At 69.2% G+C, this 18,529-nt stretch overlaps 2 protein-coding genes across 2 annotated transcripts; both read left to right on the forward strand.

Moving 5' to 3' along the window:
• The first annotated feature begins 1,045 nt into the window (after positions 1-1,045).
• Positions 1,046-4,136, forward strand: PCGF1 (polycomb group ring finger 1). The gene is made up of 9 exons (XM_034064814.1): positions 1,046-1,318; positions 1,948-2,053; positions 2,161-2,313; positions 2,702-2,773; positions 2,903-3,011; positions 3,177-3,210; positions 3,296-3,382; positions 3,724-3,804; positions 3,978-4,136. Exons 1-9 carry the CDS (start codon positions 1,223-1,225, stop codon positions 4,023-4,025), a joined length of 786 nt encoding a protein of 261 aa, XP_033920705.1. The 5' UTR covers positions 1,046-1,222; the 3' UTR covers positions 4,026-4,136.
• Positions 4,137-13,875: 9,739 nt separating this feature from the next.
• LBX2 (ladybird homeobox 2) lies at positions 13,876-17,434 on the forward strand. The gene is made up of 2 exons (XM_034064855.1): positions 13,876-14,352; positions 17,031-17,434. Exons 1-2 carry the CDS (start codon positions 14,040-14,042, stop codon positions 17,432-17,434), a joined length of 717 nt encoding a protein of 238 aa, XP_033920746.1. The 5' UTR covers positions 13,876-14,039.
• Positions 17,435-18,529: the final 1,095 nt, after the last annotated feature.

Consider the following 18,529-nt stretch of genomic DNA (forward strand, 5'->3'; position numbering starts at 1 on the left):
CGATGCCGGCTCACCTGCAAGCGCCGTTCCCGGAGGCACCAGGGCCCCTCACGGTCGGTGTCGGGCACACGGCCGGGGCCGGAAGCGGGGACGGGAGCCCGGTCTGTGGGGGGGGTCCCGGGGTGCCCCACGACGGCAGAGACCCCTCCCGCCCCGGTGGGACCCCCGGTTGCCGCCCCGCCGTCTCCCCAGGCGGCACTTGCTGTGGGATCGGAGCAATAACCGTTAACGGTAACGAACCATTACAGCCCCGAGCGGCTTCTGCTTTGCATTAGCGGGGCCGCGTTTCCCCTCCAGAGCCCTGATCCCATCACCCCATTAGTGCGGCTCCAGGCTCTGGCCGCCGCTCACAGAGCCCCACCGGGACCGGCATCCCGGCACCCCCCAGGAACCGGCCCCCCCTGCACCCCCATCCCGGTACCCGGCGGTACCCCCGGTACTGGGGCTATCCCCGGCACTCTGCAGCCGGTACTCCGGGATCCGTCGGGATCCAGCATCCCGGCACCACCCGGTACCCATCCGGGACCCATATCCCGGTACCTCCCGGTACCCCGGCACTCTCTAGCCGGTACTCCTGGATCCGTCGGGATCCGTCGGGATCCAGCATCCCAGCACCACCCGGTACCCATCCGGGACCCATATCCCGGTATCTCCCGGTACCCCCGCACCTCGTCGGGGCCCCCGCCCCCCGAGCACCCCCGGTACCCCCGTTACCCCTCGTGCCCCCGCACCCCCCGGACCCCGCCCTCCGGCGGGGGGGGTCCACGGACCCGAACGGCTCCGGGGCTGGGGGGGGGGTCACGACCACACCGACCCCGAGGGGGGGGGATCCCCGGGACCCCCCCGGGAGCTCCGGGTGCCCCCGCCCGTCTCTCGAGGTGCTTTACCGCCCCCTGGCGGCGGCCGCGCACACGGCGGCTGAGAGCCTGGCTCTGATTGGCGGAGGCTGCTGTCTGTCAACAGAGGGCGCTCTCCTATTGGCCGGGGCCGGGCGGAGGGTGGAACCCGCGCCCTCCCCTCCTCCGCAGCGGGACCGGCTCTCGGTTACCGGGGCCCGCCCGGGTCCGTGCCCCGCCCGCTCCCGGTGCAGGCCCCGCCCCCCCGCCGTGCCCCGGGGCCGGCACGGGGCGGGCGCTCACGTGAGCTCCGCTCCCGGCGTGCCCCGCGGCTGTCACGGCGCAGAACCCGGAAGTGGTGTCGGGGGCGGAGGGGCCGCTCCAAGATGGCGTCGCCTCCTCAGGGGGGCCCGATGGCCATCGCCATGCGGCTGCGGAACCAGCTCCAGGCTGTCTACGACATGGACCCGCTGCGGAACGAGGCGAGCGGGGGGGGGGGGGGGTACCGGAGGGGGGAGCGGGGGCACCGGACCGCGCATGCGTGAGGGGCGGCCGGACACCGGGGGCTGCGGCGTCGCGGAGCCGCCGCGAGGACACACTGCGCATGCGCTAGGCAGGGGGCGGGGAGAGGGGCGGGGCGAGGGGATGGGGCGGGGCCTATGTGGGTGAAGTCCCGCCCTGGGGGGACCGTGGGGTTCTGTGGGGCTATGGGGGGGCTGTGGGGAGCTGTGGGGCTGGGCAGGAGCTCAGTGGGGCTGGGCTGGGGGGGCTGTGGGGCAGGAGCTCAATGGGGCTCAGTGGGGCAGGGACCTGCACCCGGTGTTCAGCCCAGCACTGCCCCCTGCCGCCCCATGGCGGTGGCAGCTCCACTGTGACAGGGTCTTGAGGCTGAGCCGTGGGGTGAGCCCAGGGCTGGGCACAGGCAGGCTCGGGGGGTCCCTCCATCCGCACTAGGGAGAGCTGCCATGGGGCCCTGGGGGCTGGCACTGAGTGTGGGGCAGGACCGGGCGCTGTGGGGCAGGAGCAGGCGCTGTGGGGCAGGAGCGGGTGCTGTGGGGCAGGAGCAGGCGCTGTGGGGCGGGCAGGGGTCAGTGACGGTGCAGCCCCACAGGAGGAGGTGAAGGTGAAGATGAAGGAGCTGAACGAGCACATCGTGTGCTGCCTCTGCGCCGGGTACTTCATAGATGCCACCACCATCACCGAGTGCCTGCACACGTGTGAGTTAGGGGTCACCCCCCGGCCCCACTGATCCCATAGCGCCCCACTGACCCCCAGCGCCCCACTGACCGCCCCGGCCCCCCTGACCGCCGTGCCCCCCATGCAGTCTGCAAGAGCTGCATCGTCAAGTACCTGCAGACCAGCAAGTACTGCCCCATGTGCAACACCAAGATCCACGAGACGCAGCCGCTGCTCAACCTGAAGCTGGACCGGGTCATGCAGGACATCGTGTACAAGCTGGTGCCCGGCCTGCAGGAGAGTGCGTGGGGGGCAGGATGGGGCAGGATGGGGCTGGCTGTGGGGCAGGATGGGGCTGGCTGTGGGGCAGGGGCTTCATTCGGCTGCTGTGTGGGGAGTGTGGGGACAAGGAGTGGGGATTGTGCTGTGGGAATGGGGTGTGGGTGGGACAGGGATGGGGCTGGGTTGGAGGGGTTGTGGGGCGGCCTGTGGTGGATGGGGGGCACAGCAAACAGCATGGGACCTGGTGCCCTGCCCCACAGCAGGGATGGGGACAGGGATGGGGCTCACAACACATGGGGGGGCCCATAGAGAGCCCCAGGGTGTGGAGAGATCTCTGGGCCCCCCAGGCAAGTCTATGGGGGGGCCATGGGCCGGGGGTCCCTGCACAGCATCCACATCTCCCGCAGGTGAAGAGAAGAGGATCCGAGAGTTCTACCAGTCCCGGGGGCTGGACCGGGTGTCCCAGCCCTGCACCGAGGGTACGGGGAGGGCACCGGGGGTCCCAGCCCCACAGCGGGGAGCGGGGGGGGCACCGGGGGTCCCAGCCCCACAGCAGGGAGCGGGGGGGGGCACCGGGCACGGGCTGACCCTCCCGTCTCTGCCCCCAGACCCGGTGGGGGGCGACCCTATGGGGCTGCCCTATAGCACCTTCGACCACTCGCGGGCGCACTACTTCCGGTACGACGAGCACGTCTCGCTCTGCCTGGAGAAGCAGAGGTGAGCGGGCACCGAGGGGGGCACCGGGCTCGGCCCTGGGGGCAGCAGTGGGGCAGCAGTGGGGCAGCAGTGGGGCAGCACCGGGAACAGTGGGGTGGGTGTCCTGAAGGGGTCCCTCTGCCCCCCCACCGGGTACCCCCTGCAGCCCCTCCTCTTCCTCCGCAGCTCCAGCAAGGACAAGAGCAAGGCTGTGCTGCAGGTGAGTTGGGGGTCAGCCCCACAGCAACGCCCCCTCCCGGGGAGCCAGGGACCAGGGCCTCAGCCCCCCCCACTGTGCCCCACAGCACAAGTACGTGAGGTGCTCGGTGCGGGCACAGATCCGGCACCTGCGGAGGGTCCTGTGCCACCGGCTGGGGCTGCCCCTGCAGCACGTGAGTGTGGGCACTGGGGGGGGCAGGACCCGGTTGGGGGGCACTGGGTTGGTGGCCTCGGGTCCCAGTTTTGAGGTTTCAGATTCCAGTTTGGGCATCTCCGACCCTGGGTTGGGGGTCCTGGGTTGGGGGTCCCAGGCTGGGGGACATGGGCCCCGTGTGGGGGTCCCAGGGCCCAGATTGGGGTCCCAGACTGGGGGACATGGGCCCCATGTGGGGGTCCCAGGGCCCAGATTGGGGTCCCAGGTCTTTGCTGGGGTGTCCTGGGCTCCGGGTTGGGTGCTCTGGGCCCTGGGGTTCCGGTTTGGGGGTCCGGCCCCCCCCAGCTGCCCTGTCCATAGGTGCAGATCCTGTTTGAGAACACGGCCCTGCCTGACCACATGACCATGAAGCAGCTCTGGCTCTCGCACTGGTTTGGCAAGGTGGGAACCCCAACCGACCCCCCCCAATGGGGACCCCAACGGGCGGGGGGGGGGCAGTGAACCGGTGCTGAGCATCACCCACTGCAGCAGTGCAGTGGGGCAGAGATGGGTCCTGTGGGGTCCTTGGGGTCCCCCCACCTCAGCCCCCCCCAGCTCCCCCTTTTACCTTGCAGCCTGCACCCCTCCTGCTTCACTACAGCATCAAGGACAAGAGGAGGTAGGGGCTGGGGCCCGGCCTGTGCTGCTCACCCTGTGCCCCCCCCGCACCCCACAGCGCCCCCTAAGTTAACTGCCCTCACCCGAGTCTATTTTTGGAATAAAACTGTGGAAAACCGCCCTTGTCCCTGCCCCGATGGGGTCGGGGGGGCTGGTGGGGGGCTACAGGGACCCCTATTGACCCCCCCCACCTCTGGGAGCTGCTGCTGTCAGGGTGCTGAGCAATGGGGTGCACTATGGGGGTGCTGGGGAGATCCCAGGGAACAGATTGGGGGGGCAGTAGTGTGGGGTGCAGCAGAACATCAGAGGGTTTGGGGGTCACTGCGGGCAGTGGGTGCAGCAATGGAGGGACTGAGTGAACCCCATGGACATGGGGGTGCTGGGGGGGTCCTGGAGTGCAGATGCAGCTGGGAGGGGGCGATGTGGGGGTTCCTCCCCTCCCTCCCAGTGCCGGTGCCGGTGGATGTGCCGTGGAGCAGGGATCGGGGGGGGAGCAGGGATCGGGGGGGGGGGAGCAGGGATCGGGGGGGGGCAGCTCCGTGTCCCCCATCCCCGCTCGCAGGGGCTGTGCCCCTCCGGGTCCCCCCGCCTGGGGACACACGAGCCGTGACCCCCCCGGCCCCGCACCGGGGCTGACCCCGGGACCCCCGCGCCGGTGCCGCCGGTGCGGATCCGGTTACCGCAGCTGTCGGACGTCCCTCACCGACCCGCGGAGCTGCGGGCGGAACCCGGGGGTCAGCGGAACCCTGAGGCCTGCGGGACCCGGGGGGAGCAGGGGATGCTCTGACCCCCCCAAGCCCCATGAGCACCCCACGGCAGAGGGGGACCCCCCCGTGCTGGCTCCCACCAGGCAGCCCTGGGTGTGGGGCCCATCGGCGCCCATAGACATCCATCGGCAGCCATCGGCACCCTTCGGCACCCATAGACACCCATCGGCGCCCATAGACACTCATCAGCACCCATCGGCACCCATAGACACCCATCGGCACCCATCGGCACCCCGTGTGCCCCCAGCACCCACCGGAGCCCCTGCGGTTGCGGGCTGGGGCTCCCCGACAGACGGGGGATGGATGGATGGAGGGAGGGAGGGACGGAGAGGGAGATGGAGGGGGGAGGACTCGGGGGTCACAAGGGGGTTGTCCCCCCCATGTCTTTCAGCAGCGGCTCTGGCAGCCGGTTCCAGACGGCGGAGCAGGAAACGGGAGCGGGGCCGGGAGCCCCCCGAGCCCCCCCAGCCCCGCTCCCCCCAACCCCGCTCCCCCCAACCCTGCTCCCCATCACTTATCAGCGCCGGCCCCTAATTCAAACCAACTGCGGGGCTGACTTTGGCAAATGAGCCCCCGACGGGACGGGCTCGGGGGGGGCCGGGGGCAGCCCCCGGTGCGGGGGAGCGGGAGGATCGGGGGTTCAGAGGGGAACCGGAGGTGCGGAGGGGGAACAGGCAGCCGTGGGCAGCGGGTTCATAGGGGGAGCCCGGGGGGCAGGAGGAGCCCAGTGGGGCAGGATGCTCTTGGAGGCTTCAGGATGCTCCTGTGGGGTGCAGGATGGTCTGGGGGGTGCAGGATGAGTACAGGGGTACAGGATGCTCCTGTGTGGTGCAGGATGGTCTGGGGGGTGCAGGATGGTCTGGGGGGTGCAGGATGAGTACAGGGGTACAGGATGCTCTTGGGGGCTTCAGGATGCTCCTGTGGGGTGCAGGATGGTCTGGGGGGTTCACGATGAGTACAGGGGTACAGGATGCTGCTGTGGGGTGCAGGATGGTCTGGGGGGTGCAGGATGGTCTCGGGGGGTGCAGGATGAGTACAGGGGTACAGGATGCTCTTGGGGCTGCACATCCCCCAGTCCCGGTTCCGGTGCAGGCTGAAGCTGTGGCAGTGCAGGGCTCACGGTGCATGGGGCACGGTGCTGGCACCGGCCTTGCCACGGGCGAACGGGGCCGCAGGACGGTGCTGAGCCCCCCTTGGGCTGCTTCGTCTCCGCCACGCTCCGGTGGCACCGGCTCCCGCCTGCTCCTGACAGAGACAAATGAGAGGCCGGCGCCTGCCCCCCCGCACAGCCCATTGCGGGGGTGATGGGGCAGCGCCGGGTGGGGGGGTCCCCGCTGTGGGGTCCCACTGTGGGGTCCCCCCTGCCCGGCACCACCGGCACAGCGGGAGCTGCCACCGCCATGGGGCAGGGATGGGGGGGCCTCCCCTCCGCCCGCACCCACCGGGCTCAGGCCTCCGCTGCGCACCGGGGCCCTGCGGGCAGGAGCTGCCCCCGTGGCGGGGACACGGCCCCGAGAGGAGCCGCCGGGATGCTCCTCATGGGGAACCCGGACTCAGTTTGGGTCCTGTCTCCAACCGCCGCCGGCCCCGGATCCTGCCGCCCCCCCGCGGATGTGGCACCGGCGCTGGCACCGGGAGGCTCCGGGGATGGGGACCCTTCCTGCGGACGGCTCCGGTCCCGCGGGACGCGGCCGCTGGAGCCTGCGAAAGCCACAGAGAGCGCAGGGACCCGACCCCCCCAGTGCGGCCAGGGACAGGTGCCCATGGGGAGCTGGGAGCGTCCAGGCCACGGAGCAGCCCTGGCACCCGGCTCTGTCCATGGCACCGGCACTAGCACCAGCCCTGCCCACGGCACCAACACCCGGCCCTGCCCATGGCACCAACACCAATCCTGCCCACGGCACCAGCACCGGCCCTGCCCATGGCACCAACACCCGGCTCTGCCCACTGCACCAGCACCAGCCCTGCCCACGGCACCAACACCCTGCCATGCCCCAGCCCGCAGCACGGGCCCTGCCTACAGCACCAACACCCGGCTCATGGCACGGCCGCACGGGGTTTCGGTGCCGTGGGAGCCCCCCCCGAGCCCTCCCCGGTTTATCTTGGCTGCCGCCGTTTCCTCCGGCCCTTTGTCTGCGCGGCTGCGGCCGCCCCAGGCCCCCCCCGGCCTTCCTGCGGGTGCCGGCACCGGGAGTGCTCCTCCGGGAGACAGCCCCCCCTGTGTGCAACACCCGGCACCGCTGCTGGGGGCATGGGATGTGTGCATGGGATGTGTATGGGATGTGTGCATGGGATGTGTGCATGGGATGTGTGCATGGGATGTCCATGAGATGTGCATGGGATGTGCACATGGGATGTGCACATGGGATGTGTGTATGGGATGTGTGCATGGGATGTGTGCATGGGATGTGTGCATGGGATGTCCATGAGATGTGCATGGGATGTGCACATGGGATGTGCACATGGGATGTGTGTATGGGATGTGTGCATGGGATGTCCATGAGATGTTCATGGGATGTGTACATGGGATGTGCATGAGATGTGCATGGGATGTGTGTATGGGATGTGCATGGGATGTGTGCATGGGATGTGAGTATGGGATGTGCATGGGATGTGTGCATGGGATGTATGGGATGTGCACATGGGATGTGCACATGGGATGTGTGTATGGGATGTGTGCATGGGATGTCCATGAGATGTTCATGGGATGTGTACATGGGTGTGCATGAGATGTGCATGGGATGTGCATGGGATGTGCATGAGATGTGTGCATGGGATGTGTGCATGGGATGTGCACATGGGATGTGTGCATGGGATGTGCATGAGATGTGCATGGGATGTGTATGGGATGTGTGCATGGGATGTGCGCATGGGATGTGCACATGGAATGCACATGTGGGGTGCATGGGTCGCAGGAGTCGGGTGATCTCAGAGCCTCCACCGTGGGGTGGGTTCGGTGGGTTCAGTGCTGTGGGTGGGTTCCGTGGAGCGGGTTCCATGGGGTGGGTGCCGTGGGGTGGGTGCTCCAGCCCCCCTATTGTTGCTGCCTTTGAAGTCAGGCCATTTCCTGCCCCGGTTTTATGGCTCGACCCGTCTGCGCCGCCGCTTCCCGGCCATAAATCACCGGCGCTGGAGGCTGCGGCGCCCGCGGCCGCTGTGAGGGGCAGCGCTCGGAGCATCACCGGGGACCTGCCGGGTCAGGGGATCCCGGGGCCGGTCCCCAGGTCGGTGACGGACTCCGCAGGGTCCTGCCCGGTCCGCAGTCCGTTTCCGCCGCTCTCGGCCGCCGCAGGCTCCGCTCATGGGTCACCTTCGCTATTCCGAGCGTTTCCTGGGGTTTATTGTCTTCCTCCCCTTGTCCCACCTTCCTCGCAGGAAGCTCTCGCTCCCGGCGGAGCCGGCTCCGGGCCCGGCAGGACGAGCTCCCGGCCCCCGCTCCCAGCCGGTGCTCCCACCGGCAGCACCCACCCGGTGGGACAGAGCAGCGGGGCCGCTCCTGCAGCCCTGCCAGGGCATCACCGGGCTCAGCCCCAGCACGGGGGTCCCGGCTGCGGCCGTGCTGCCATTGGTGCCATTCCCATTGTACTGGCGTCAATGCCATTCCCATTGTGCCAGTGCCGATGCCATTCCCATTGTACCGGCGTCAGTGCCGGAATCATGGTGTGCTGGGACCCTACTGCACCCGCAGCCAGCGGTGGGAACCGGCGTGTGCCTGGAGCCCCATTCCCATCGGGAAGGCCGATGGATGCTCCTCTGCCAGTCCCTCCGTCACTGGCTCAATGGGAGCGTTATTGAGGCGCCTCGTCCCCCGTCTGACGGTTCACAGCTCTGAGGCCCGGGCACAGCAGCACCGGACCCGCAGCACCGTGCCCGGGCCACCGGAATGCAGCTGGGGCCCTGGATCTGCCGGTGCAGCGATGGGGGAGTGGGACTGGTGGGGAAATGTGGGGTGGCTCCCTCCCCATCCCCGTCCCATCCTATTCCCATCCCATCCCTATTCCATCCCCATCCCCATCTCATCCTATCCCCATTCCCATCCTCATCCCGTCCCCATCCCATTCCCATCCCCTTCCCCATCCTCAGTTCATGTGCTGGTGTCTGTGCCACGGGGATCTCACCCGTCCCCATCCATCATCCCATTCCCGTGCCGAGCTGGTCGCTGTCCCGCATCCCTCCGGATCCCTGCACCCCGCGGGGCCCCGGGCGGCGAATTCCAAAGGGCACCCGGGAAGATTAATCGTGGGGCCGCGGCCGGTAACCGGATCGCTGCGGGAGCTGGAATGCGGCTGTGCCGCGCTGACCCCGCCGTGCCTGCCCCAGCCCCGCTGCACCGGGGTTACCCCCACCGCCGGACCGGCCCAGCCCCTGCCCCTCCGGAGGGACCCCAGTGCCCAAACCTGCCCCATTCCCAGCTCCCCAGACCCATGGACACACGTCCAGGGATGCACGGGCAGGAGGGATCCAGCTTTCCTATGGTGGGAGCGAGGCCGTCACAGGATCCTTGTTCTCAAGTGGGGACCATCGCCCCCACCACCAACCCCAAGGCTCCACTCCTTCCACACAGCCCCATTCCGGGGGGGGGGGGGGGGGGGGGGGGGGCAAAGAACCCTCTGAGCCCCACCATGGGACAGGGACAGGCTGAGGGACACCAAGCAGTGCTGGAGATGGATGAGGGTGGCCAGGAGGGTCCCCACCACCATGCCGTGCCATGCTGTGCCATGCTGTGCCATGCCGTGCCATGTTGCCCCATACTGTGCCACGGGGTCTGTGGGGCAGCTGGTGTGGCACGGGTCTGGTGTCACGGTGGTGGCTGCAGTGTGGGATCAGGCGCTGCCATTGGGGTCTCCTCTCTCTGTCTCCGAGGTCCCCTGGGCGCGGTGCTGGAGCGGGGCCGGGTGGGGAGGATGCGGCACAGACCGGGGCTAAGAATAGAGCCGGGCAGGGCCGGGAGGAGGAGGAAGGATGGGGCTTCCTCTGCGACGGAGCTCTTCCTCCCATGGCACAGCCACCGCCGTGCCAGGACGGCCCCGGGCACCGGACCCACATGCATGGGGTGATGGAGGTGCACACTATGGCACAGGGTTCCCAGAGCAGCTGTGGCTGCCCCATCCCTGGCAGTGCTCAGGTTGGACACAGGGGCTGGAGCAGCTGCTCCAGTGGAGGGGTCCCCGTCCCCCTGAGCCCCATGGAACGGGGACAATGCGGGTGCCGCCGCCTGTCCCCCGGTGTGACAGCTCCCGCCGTGACCGGTGCCCCCCCCCCCCCCCCCCCCCTCCGCCGCCGCCACGTTTCATTGCACGTTTCTTTTTAATTAACCCCGGGGCGGAGCAGGGTTAATGGCAGCTCTGACCCCCGTCGGCATCGATCCGCGGCAGCCGCGACGGGAGCCTCCCCCCGCGCCGGTGCCATGAGGGGGGTGTCCCCCCCCCCAGGGCTGTCACTGCGCTCAATGGGCCCCGAGTCCTACCCACTGCAGCCCCATAAGTGCCAGGACGGAGCCCCCGGCCCGGTGCGGCCCCGCAGCTCGGGAGGGGCCTCGGCACGGCAGGGGCTGGGGAGCACACGTGGGCCTTGTGGCACCAGAATGGCTCTGGTGCAGCGGGTGCCTGTGGGACACTTGCAGCTGTGGGACACACAAGGGCCGTGGGGTCTGGGAGGGCCATGGGGCAGCAGAGTGGCTGTGGGTCATTGGAATGGCCATGGGGCACTGGGAAGGCTGTGGGGCATCGCGATGTCTGTGGGGCTCACATGGGGCATCCTTCCCTTGTGCTATGGGGGACCCATCCCGGCCTCTCGGTGCTCCCCGGACAGGGGTCCCCTGTCCCCCCTTTGCACCGGTGCTCCCAGTGATCCCTCTGGGCTCGAAGCAGCTGCTTCCCCCCAAGCCCCTGCGCCCCAGCCCTGTTGAGCCCACATGGACGCACCGCAGCGTCAGCACCCGCGCCCCACGGCCATGGGGCGATGGGGGACACGAGCTGAGGTCTATGGACAGACCCCCCGGGTGCACCCAGTGACAGCGGGGGGGGCTCCGGCAGCCCCGTCCCGGTTGTCCCTGCCGGGGGCTGGGAACGGCGCCGGTGCCCACGGAGCTGCCGGCAGCAGACACCGGCCCCATAGAACAGGTCCCACGTCCCTGCTGCCATGGGGGAGCCCCCACAGCCACCAGCACCAGCAGCACCGGAGGGTCCCCATGGGGCAGGGTCTGGGGTGTCCCCGTGCCCTGGGCCGTGCTGGGGTCAGGGGCCGGTGACGGCCCCGCGGGGGGGCCGCGGCGTTTGCTGCAGCCGGAGGCTTTGAAATGCAGCAACCGCCCCCCCCCCCCGGCCATTTGGTGGGAGTTTGGCCCCTGCCCATCTGGAGGCCCCGGGGGGGGGTGGTGCTGGGGGCGGCAGATGGGGCCGGGGCCGAGGGGACCTCCTGAGCCCCCCAGTGCAGCACGGACACGTGGGACACGGGTGAGGTGTGTGTGTGCCCCCCCATGTCCGTGGGTGCTCCGTGACCCCCCCGCACGGTTGAACGTGGCTGTGTCCCCACGTGTGTGTCCGGGGTGGCTGTTGGGGGGGTCGTGCACACGAGAGGAGCCTCACCTGCACCCACGTGTGGGAGACATGTGCCAGGCCCCGTGTGCAGTGAGGCCTCAGTACTACTGGTCCCTGTCCCCATCCCATCCCCATCCCATCCCCATCACTGTCCCCATCCCTTCTTCCTTTCCATCCCATCCCCGTTCCCATCCCATCTCCATCTCCATTCCATCCCCATCCCAGCTGAATCTCCATCTCATCCCCATCCCCATCTCCATTCCATCCCCATCCACATGCCCACCCCTATCCTCATCCCATCCCATCCCTGCACGGCACAGCCGCTGTGTTACAGAACTGATGCTTTGCCGGCAGCCCCGGGGGGATCCCGCAGCTCCCTGCACATCAATCCCGCTCCCCGGGTACGTGTAATCCCGTTAGTCCCGGTTCCACCCGCGGCCCCAGCACCGGGAGCGGGGTCAGGATTTATTGCCTGTAATTGTCCGGGTCCGGTCCCCGGTGAGGCGGCAGCTCCCGGTGCTCGTCTCGGCTCCGCCGCCTCCATCCCGCATCAGCCACCCCCTTATTAAAGGAAAATTAATTTGCCAGCAATTTCCATGTGCAAACTGCGGCTCCGGGAGTGTCCCTAATCGAGTTACCGGCATCGCCTCGCCTGGAGCCTGGAGCCCTTACATTATGGATGAGGGATGAGGGGCTGAGCGCGGCGCCGGAACCGAGAGTGTCACCGGGCTCCGTGACCCCCCATCGCGGTATCAGGGCACCAGCACCGGCACCGGCTGCAACGGGAGCCCCCGAGCATCAGCCCTGGGTTCCCGTGAGCGGGGGCACCCAGTGCTGGGAGCTGTGGGTGCCACTGGAGCGGGGATGGGTGCCTGGGGGGGGAGCGCAGCCCCAGACACGGGTATGAAGGGGCTGCGGAGGAGTGCGGGTGCACACGTCCTCGTGCACGTACACACCAGGACACACGGACACACACACACGTGAGCGCGCACCCGTCACACGTGCACAGCCCCCCCCCGTGCTTGTGGCACCCCTCGTGCACACGCACCCCCTCACACACGCACACGCGTCCTCACATTCACCCCAACCCTCACGTCTCGGTGCTCGGGGTGCGGGGCCCGGCCCCACTGCAGCCGCCGGTACCGAGGTCTGGGATCCCGGTGCCCGGTGCCGCAGCAGCGGCCGTGCCCATCTGCGTGGCCTCGGGCCGCTCTGCCCCGCAGGAAGCTCTGCTGTTCCTGCAGGAATCCAGCGGCTCGGGCTGGTTCCCACCCGCGTCCTCATGTGGGGTGAAAAGCCTCTTCCCATCCTGTGTTCCCGTCAGCTGGAGCTGACGCTTCCCCCGCCTGGCAGCGAGCCGCGAGCAGGCCTGAGGGCACGGGGATGGGCAGGAGGTGAGGGCAGAGCATGGGCAGGGTGATGGGGAAGTGGCCGTGGGGCAGGGTGATGGGCAGGAGGATTGGGGGCCAGGACCGGGGGGATGCAGCTCCTCTAAGCCCCAGGCCGTGCCCCATTCCCGGTGAAGCAGCGGGAGATGGCGGCACATCCCGGCCCTCCGGTGAGGACAAAGCCGCATGCGATGCAGCCGGCGCAGCCGCCGCAGGCCGGGAGCAGCCTGCAACCCTTCTCCCAGATCGGATCCCAAGCTGCCAGAGTCCCCTTCCCACCCCCCCCCCCCCCCCCCCCAACCCACCTCCTCCTCGTCCGGCTTCGTTTTAATTGCTCCGGCTGCTGGGAAATTTCAAGCTTGAATTTGTCTGAACTCACATTCCCACCCCGGGGATCGCGTTTGGCTTTGTCAGCAAGATGAGAAGACCCCAAATCCCTCCTGGGGGTCCCCCTGCACCTGCTCCCCCCCAACCCGGCACCATCCCCCCCCACTGCACGCAGGTTCATTTGCTCTCATTAACCGCATTGACCCCTGTGTCCCATTGGAAGGCCTGGAGCATCCCAGCAGCAGACCCTTGGGGAGAACTGGGCGGGATGGGGACAGGGGGACGCGGAATCTCTCCCTTCGGGGGGTGATTCACCATCTCCCGGTCCCCATCCCGCTGGAAAACACGACCCCGGTGTCGTCTCACCTCCGTGTGCGGCCATCCCAAGCCTTTTATGAGCACTCGGGATCCCCGAGCTATTTGTACCGGGAATTTGGGGGCAGTAGGGAATTGGGGAGGGGGGGAATTTATGGCCTGGCCACGCTCTGAAACCCAAAACCCACCCTAAGCGGCTTTAATCACTCCCAGACGCGGCGGCCCCTGCGCTTTTATGGGGCATTTTAGAGCAGGGGAGCTAATAAATTTAGTGCTGACGGTAAAAGCCCCGCTGAGGGTTTAATTTGGGGGGGGTAAAACGCACCCAAGCCCCCCCGTTTGGGTGGGAAATGGCTGTGGAAGGGGGAGGCGCCGCATCCCGGGAGCGGTGCCCCCCCGATCTCATCCCCCGTCCGTGGCTCCTCCTCCTCCCGGTGCCCAATTTGCCGCCCCGGCCCCGGCTCTTTAAGGCTGCGGGACCGGGAGTGGTGGTGGGCGGGGGGGGGGGCGCGGAGCCGCTCCCGGTACCGGGGGTTGGAGGGGAGCGGGGGATAACCGGAGCCGCTCCCGGTAACGGGAGCCTGAGCCTTCCCCGCCGCCGTTACCGGCCCCTGCCGAAGGGGGGGTTGCGAGCGCGGCGCGATGAGACCGGAGCGGTGCTGAGCCGGGAGAGGGGCCGCGCCATGACCTCGGCCCGGGAGGCCGCCGGTTCCCCCCCCGGTTGCCGGCGGAGCGCCCTGGAGCAGCTGCCCCCGCCCGCCGGCTCCAACAAACCGCTCACCCCCTTCGGCATCGAGGACATCCTGGGCCGGCCCCGCGGAGGGAGCCCCCCCGGTACCGGTACCGGCCCCGCCGCCACCCCCGCCCGGCTCCCGGAGAAGGCTGCGGGGCCCCGCGGCGGCGGCATCGCTCCGTCCTCACCGCTCTGCGCTCTGGAGGAACTCGCCAGCAAAACCTTCCAGGGGCTGGAGCTGGGCCTGCTGCAGGCGGCGGAAGGTACCGGGGGTTAGGGGCTGTTGGGGGGGGGAAGGGGGGACCGGGCAGGTGCCGGGAACCGGGATCCTCCTCGGTCCCGGTCACGGGAGTTGTGTCCCCCGAGAACCCCCGGGCCGGGGCCGGTGCTCGCCCGCAGCCCGCACGGGGCACCCCGGGGCCGAGGGCCCGGTTCGGGAGCGCGAACACGCGGATGGACCCGCGGGACCCGGTCCGGTTTCACCGGGGGCCGCCGGCCCTGTCCCGGCTGCGGGAGCGGCAATGGGCGGTGGATCGGTCCCGCGGGGTCGGTCGGGCTTCACCGGGAATAGCGGCGGTCTCCGGCCCCGCCGAGCCGTGACCGTGACCGTGACCGAGCGCAGGAGGAGAGCAGCGGATCGGGCCCGTTGTCAACGAAAACCCCGTTACCGGCACCGGCGGCGACTTCCCCAACCCCCGGCGGGCTCCGGGCCCTCTCCGTCCGCAGGAACCCGTTACCGAGGGGCCGGCGGCCGCTCCCCGCTCACGGACGTTGGCCGTGGGCTGCTCGGCACCGTCGGCGGCTCCTTGGGGCACCGTGTACGGCAAGACCCGGAGGGAAATAACCGTCCCCAACGGGCGAACGGCCCAAGGATCCTGCTGCAAACCCTCCCTCGGGCGGACAAACGGACACGGGCAGGCGGAGCGGAGCCCCACCGGTAACGGAACCCCCCTCACCGGGAGGGACAGACGGACACGGGCAGACCGAGATTAACGAAAACCCGCTAAGGAGAACGGAGTCACGGACAGGCCCAACGGGGTTCCCGCTGTTAACGAAAAAACCCTCGCCCCGGGCCGGGCGGACACGGGCAGATCGAACCGGGCTCCGTTATTAACGAAAGTGACGTTCGGCGGCCGGACCGACGGACACGGACAGAGCCAACCTCGGGGAATGAACGAAAACCGAATCCCCCTCCGCGGCCGGGCTGCGGGAGTTACCGATCCGGCCGCACCGGGAGGACACCCGGACACGGGCAGAGATGGGCCCGGGATTAACGAAAATAAAACCAACGTTAACCGCCGGACAGACGGACACGGGTCAGCGACCGGTAATGAACGCAAATAAACGGCGTAGCAGGGACCGAAGACCGGAGAGAAACGAGACAGAGGAATAAGGTAAAACCCTCGTTCGGGAACAGACACACGGACACGGCCGGCAGCGGGGCCGCGGTAGTGAACGAAAAGAGCCGTTGTCGGACGGACAGAAGGACATGGCCGCGGGGAACGAAATGAAACCCGTTACCGGCCTGACAGACGAACAGAAACGGGCAGCGCCGGGAGCCGGGAACGGAGATAAACCCCGTTATCTCCCGGACAGACGAACACGGCGGGGCCGAGCGCGGCCCCGAACGGAGCCTTCAAGGCCGCCGCTAGCGGCGAAGTGAACCGGGACCAACGGACGGACAGACAGAAAGCCCGAGGTTCCCGTCATTCCGGTGCCCCCGTTACCCGCGGGCAGAGCAGGGCTGCGGGATAACGGGAAACACGTCCAATACCTTCTCGCAGCGACGGACGAAACCGGGAGCGTTCAGCGCTCACACAAAACCTCACCCGTCCCGGCCGAGACCTCCCGGGCCCTCGGTAACGGCCGGACCCACCGACAGGTCACGGGCAGAGCGGCCCCGGGGCCCTGCCGCGGCGGACGGACCTGGAGCCGGTAAGGGGGAAGCAGGCGCCTCGGGAGCCACGTTACCGAGCTGCTGATCGTCCCCCCGGCACCGGGGAGGCTGTAACGGACCGGCATCAGCACCGCTACAGGCACCGGGACCCTGCCGCCGGTGTGGAACCGGTACGGATGCCGCGGATGGACACCGGATTCGTGTCTCACCGGAGATTCCTCCTCTGCTCCACCGGCAGCAGAGCGCCCGGGTCTGTGCCTCGGGGCTGCGGCTCGGCCGTGACCGGAGCGGCGATCGGAAACCACCGGCCCCGGGGCTTCTGCGAACGGCCGAACGGGCGGATCCGTTCTGACGGCTCCGCTCCCGGCCTCGGCTCTTCCCGGTTCCGGCCCCGCAGCCCGGGCTCAGTGACCGATCCGGTACCGGGTCGGGGCGAACCGCGGCGGGGAGGAACCGGGCTGGAGCCCCGGGAGCGCCGGCGGGATAAGGAACGGAGGCGTCTCCGGCAGCACCGGAGCTGCTGTGGGACGGGGCGAGCGGTTCTCGGCTCCCGGCACCGGGACCGGGCTCGGTTTGTGTTGAACGGCAGAGCTGGGGCCGGCTTGACCCTGCGGGGCCGGTTGTACCGGGCTCGGGGCTTCACAGCCTGGACAAGATCGGCCCTGAGCCTACCGTACTGTGCCGCACTGTACCGTGCTGGTGCCCCTCCGGTGCCGACGCCGTTGCCTATGCCGGTACCATTACCGGTGCCGAGAGTACCGCGCTGTGCCCGTGCCCCACCAGTGCCAGTGCGGGTACGTGTGCCTGTACGGTTGCCGGTGGCGAGCAGTGCCGTTCAGTACCGTGCCGGTGCCACGCTGTGCCGTGCCGTACGGCGTCGGCACTGTGCCGTTCCCGGCTGCTCCTGCGTCCCCGCTGCCATCCCCGTTCCCGTTCTATCCCGCGCCCCCGAACCCGAAGCTCGGGAGCCGTTCCCGTTCCCTTCCCGTTCCCGTTCCCGTTCCCTTCCCGTTCCCGTTCCGTACCGTGCCGCTGTCCCCGCAGGTCGGGAGCCTTTGGCCGTTCCGGGGTCTCGCCCTCCGTGCAAGAAGCGTCGCAAGTCGCGGACGGCGTTCACGGCGCAGCAGCTGCGGGAGCTGGAGCAGCGCTTCCTGCGGCAGAAGTACCTGTCCCCGGTGGACCGGGACCGGCTGGCGGCGCGGCTGGCGCTGAGCACGGCCCAGGTCATCACCTGGTTCCAGAACCGACGGGCGAAGCTCAAGCGGGACCTGGAGGAGCTGCGGGCGGACGTGGCCTCACTGCAGGCGCTGCCCCCGGCCGCCCTCCGGCACCTCGCCGCCATCCCGGAGCCGCCGCCGCCTGCACCGGGCACTGGCCCCGCACCGGGCACCGGCCCCGCACCGCCGGCCGCGGAGCTCTCGGAGGAGGAGATCGACGTGGGGGACTGAAGCGGCACCGGGGGGGGCACAGACACACCGGGGGGGGCACAGACACACCGGGGGGGGGGGCACAGACACACCGGGGGGTCCCGGGCCGGCACCGAGACTGAGCGAGCCCCGGTCCCGGTGGGACTTGGTGCAATTTTGGGTCCGTTTCTCGTTTGCTTCCGTTTAATTCTCTCTTTAATTTGATTTTCTGACGTCTCTGTCCCGGGGGCACCGGTGGGAGGGGGGATTGGGGGGGGGGGGGGGGCACGGCCCCGGTATAAACAATCGGAATAAAGGCGACACGTTATTAAGGAGCGCGGAGGGGCTCGGGCGGACACCGGGGGATGCCTGTAACCGGGCTGAGGACACACACACACACCGGGCACCGGAGGCCTCCCGGGCCCCGCTGCGCCCATCACCGCGGCCTCGCTCCGGCAGTACCGGGGTCCCTGCGGGTCAGGGGGGGTCACCAGGACACTGCTTCCTCGTCCGTGCCACCCCGGTGACGTCACCGAGCGGAGCGGTGACGTCACTCTGCGAGGGAGCAGCCCGGAGGCCTCGGGGGCGGGCGGGGGGGGCGGACGTGCCTCTGGGCTCCAGCCCCGCAGCCCCCTCAGGAGCCCCATGGATGGACGGCGGCAGCGAACCCCCAACCCCTCCTGAACACCCCCGATCCCCACAGCCCCCCCCGATTCCCAACCCCCCCACACCCCCCCAAACTCCCCCCCCCGTTTTCCCATTGTCGTTCAGCAGCCCCCGCGGGGGGAGGCGAGAAATGAGATTGTGCCTCTGGAAACGCCCGAGAGGGTCCTGGGGGAACGCGTTTGATGTGACAGGAGCGGGACGGGGCTGACAGGGACGGGGGGGGCGGGTGAGGGATCCCCGGGGGTCCCATCCTGCCCCCCCCCTCCCATATCCCCCCTTGTCTGTATCACCCCACAACTCCTGTCACCCTCCACCGTGTCCCCTCCTAAACCAGCACAACCCCCTTCACGTCCCCCCCTCAGCACTGAGACACCGACTCCCCCCATCCACCCTCACCGTGGCCTTCGGGCTGTTACCCCACAGCAACCACAACAGCTCCATGTGCCCCCCCCCAACCGCCACGCTCCCCAC

Source organism: Melopsittacus undulatus, chromosome 7 (assembly GCF_012275295.1).
Source record: "Melopsittacus undulatus isolate bMelUnd1 chromosome 7, bMelUnd1.mat.Z, whole genome shotgun sequence".
Classification (NCBI taxonomy): Eukaryota; Metazoa; Chordata; class Aves; order Psittaciformes; family Psittaculidae; genus Melopsittacus; species Melopsittacus undulatus.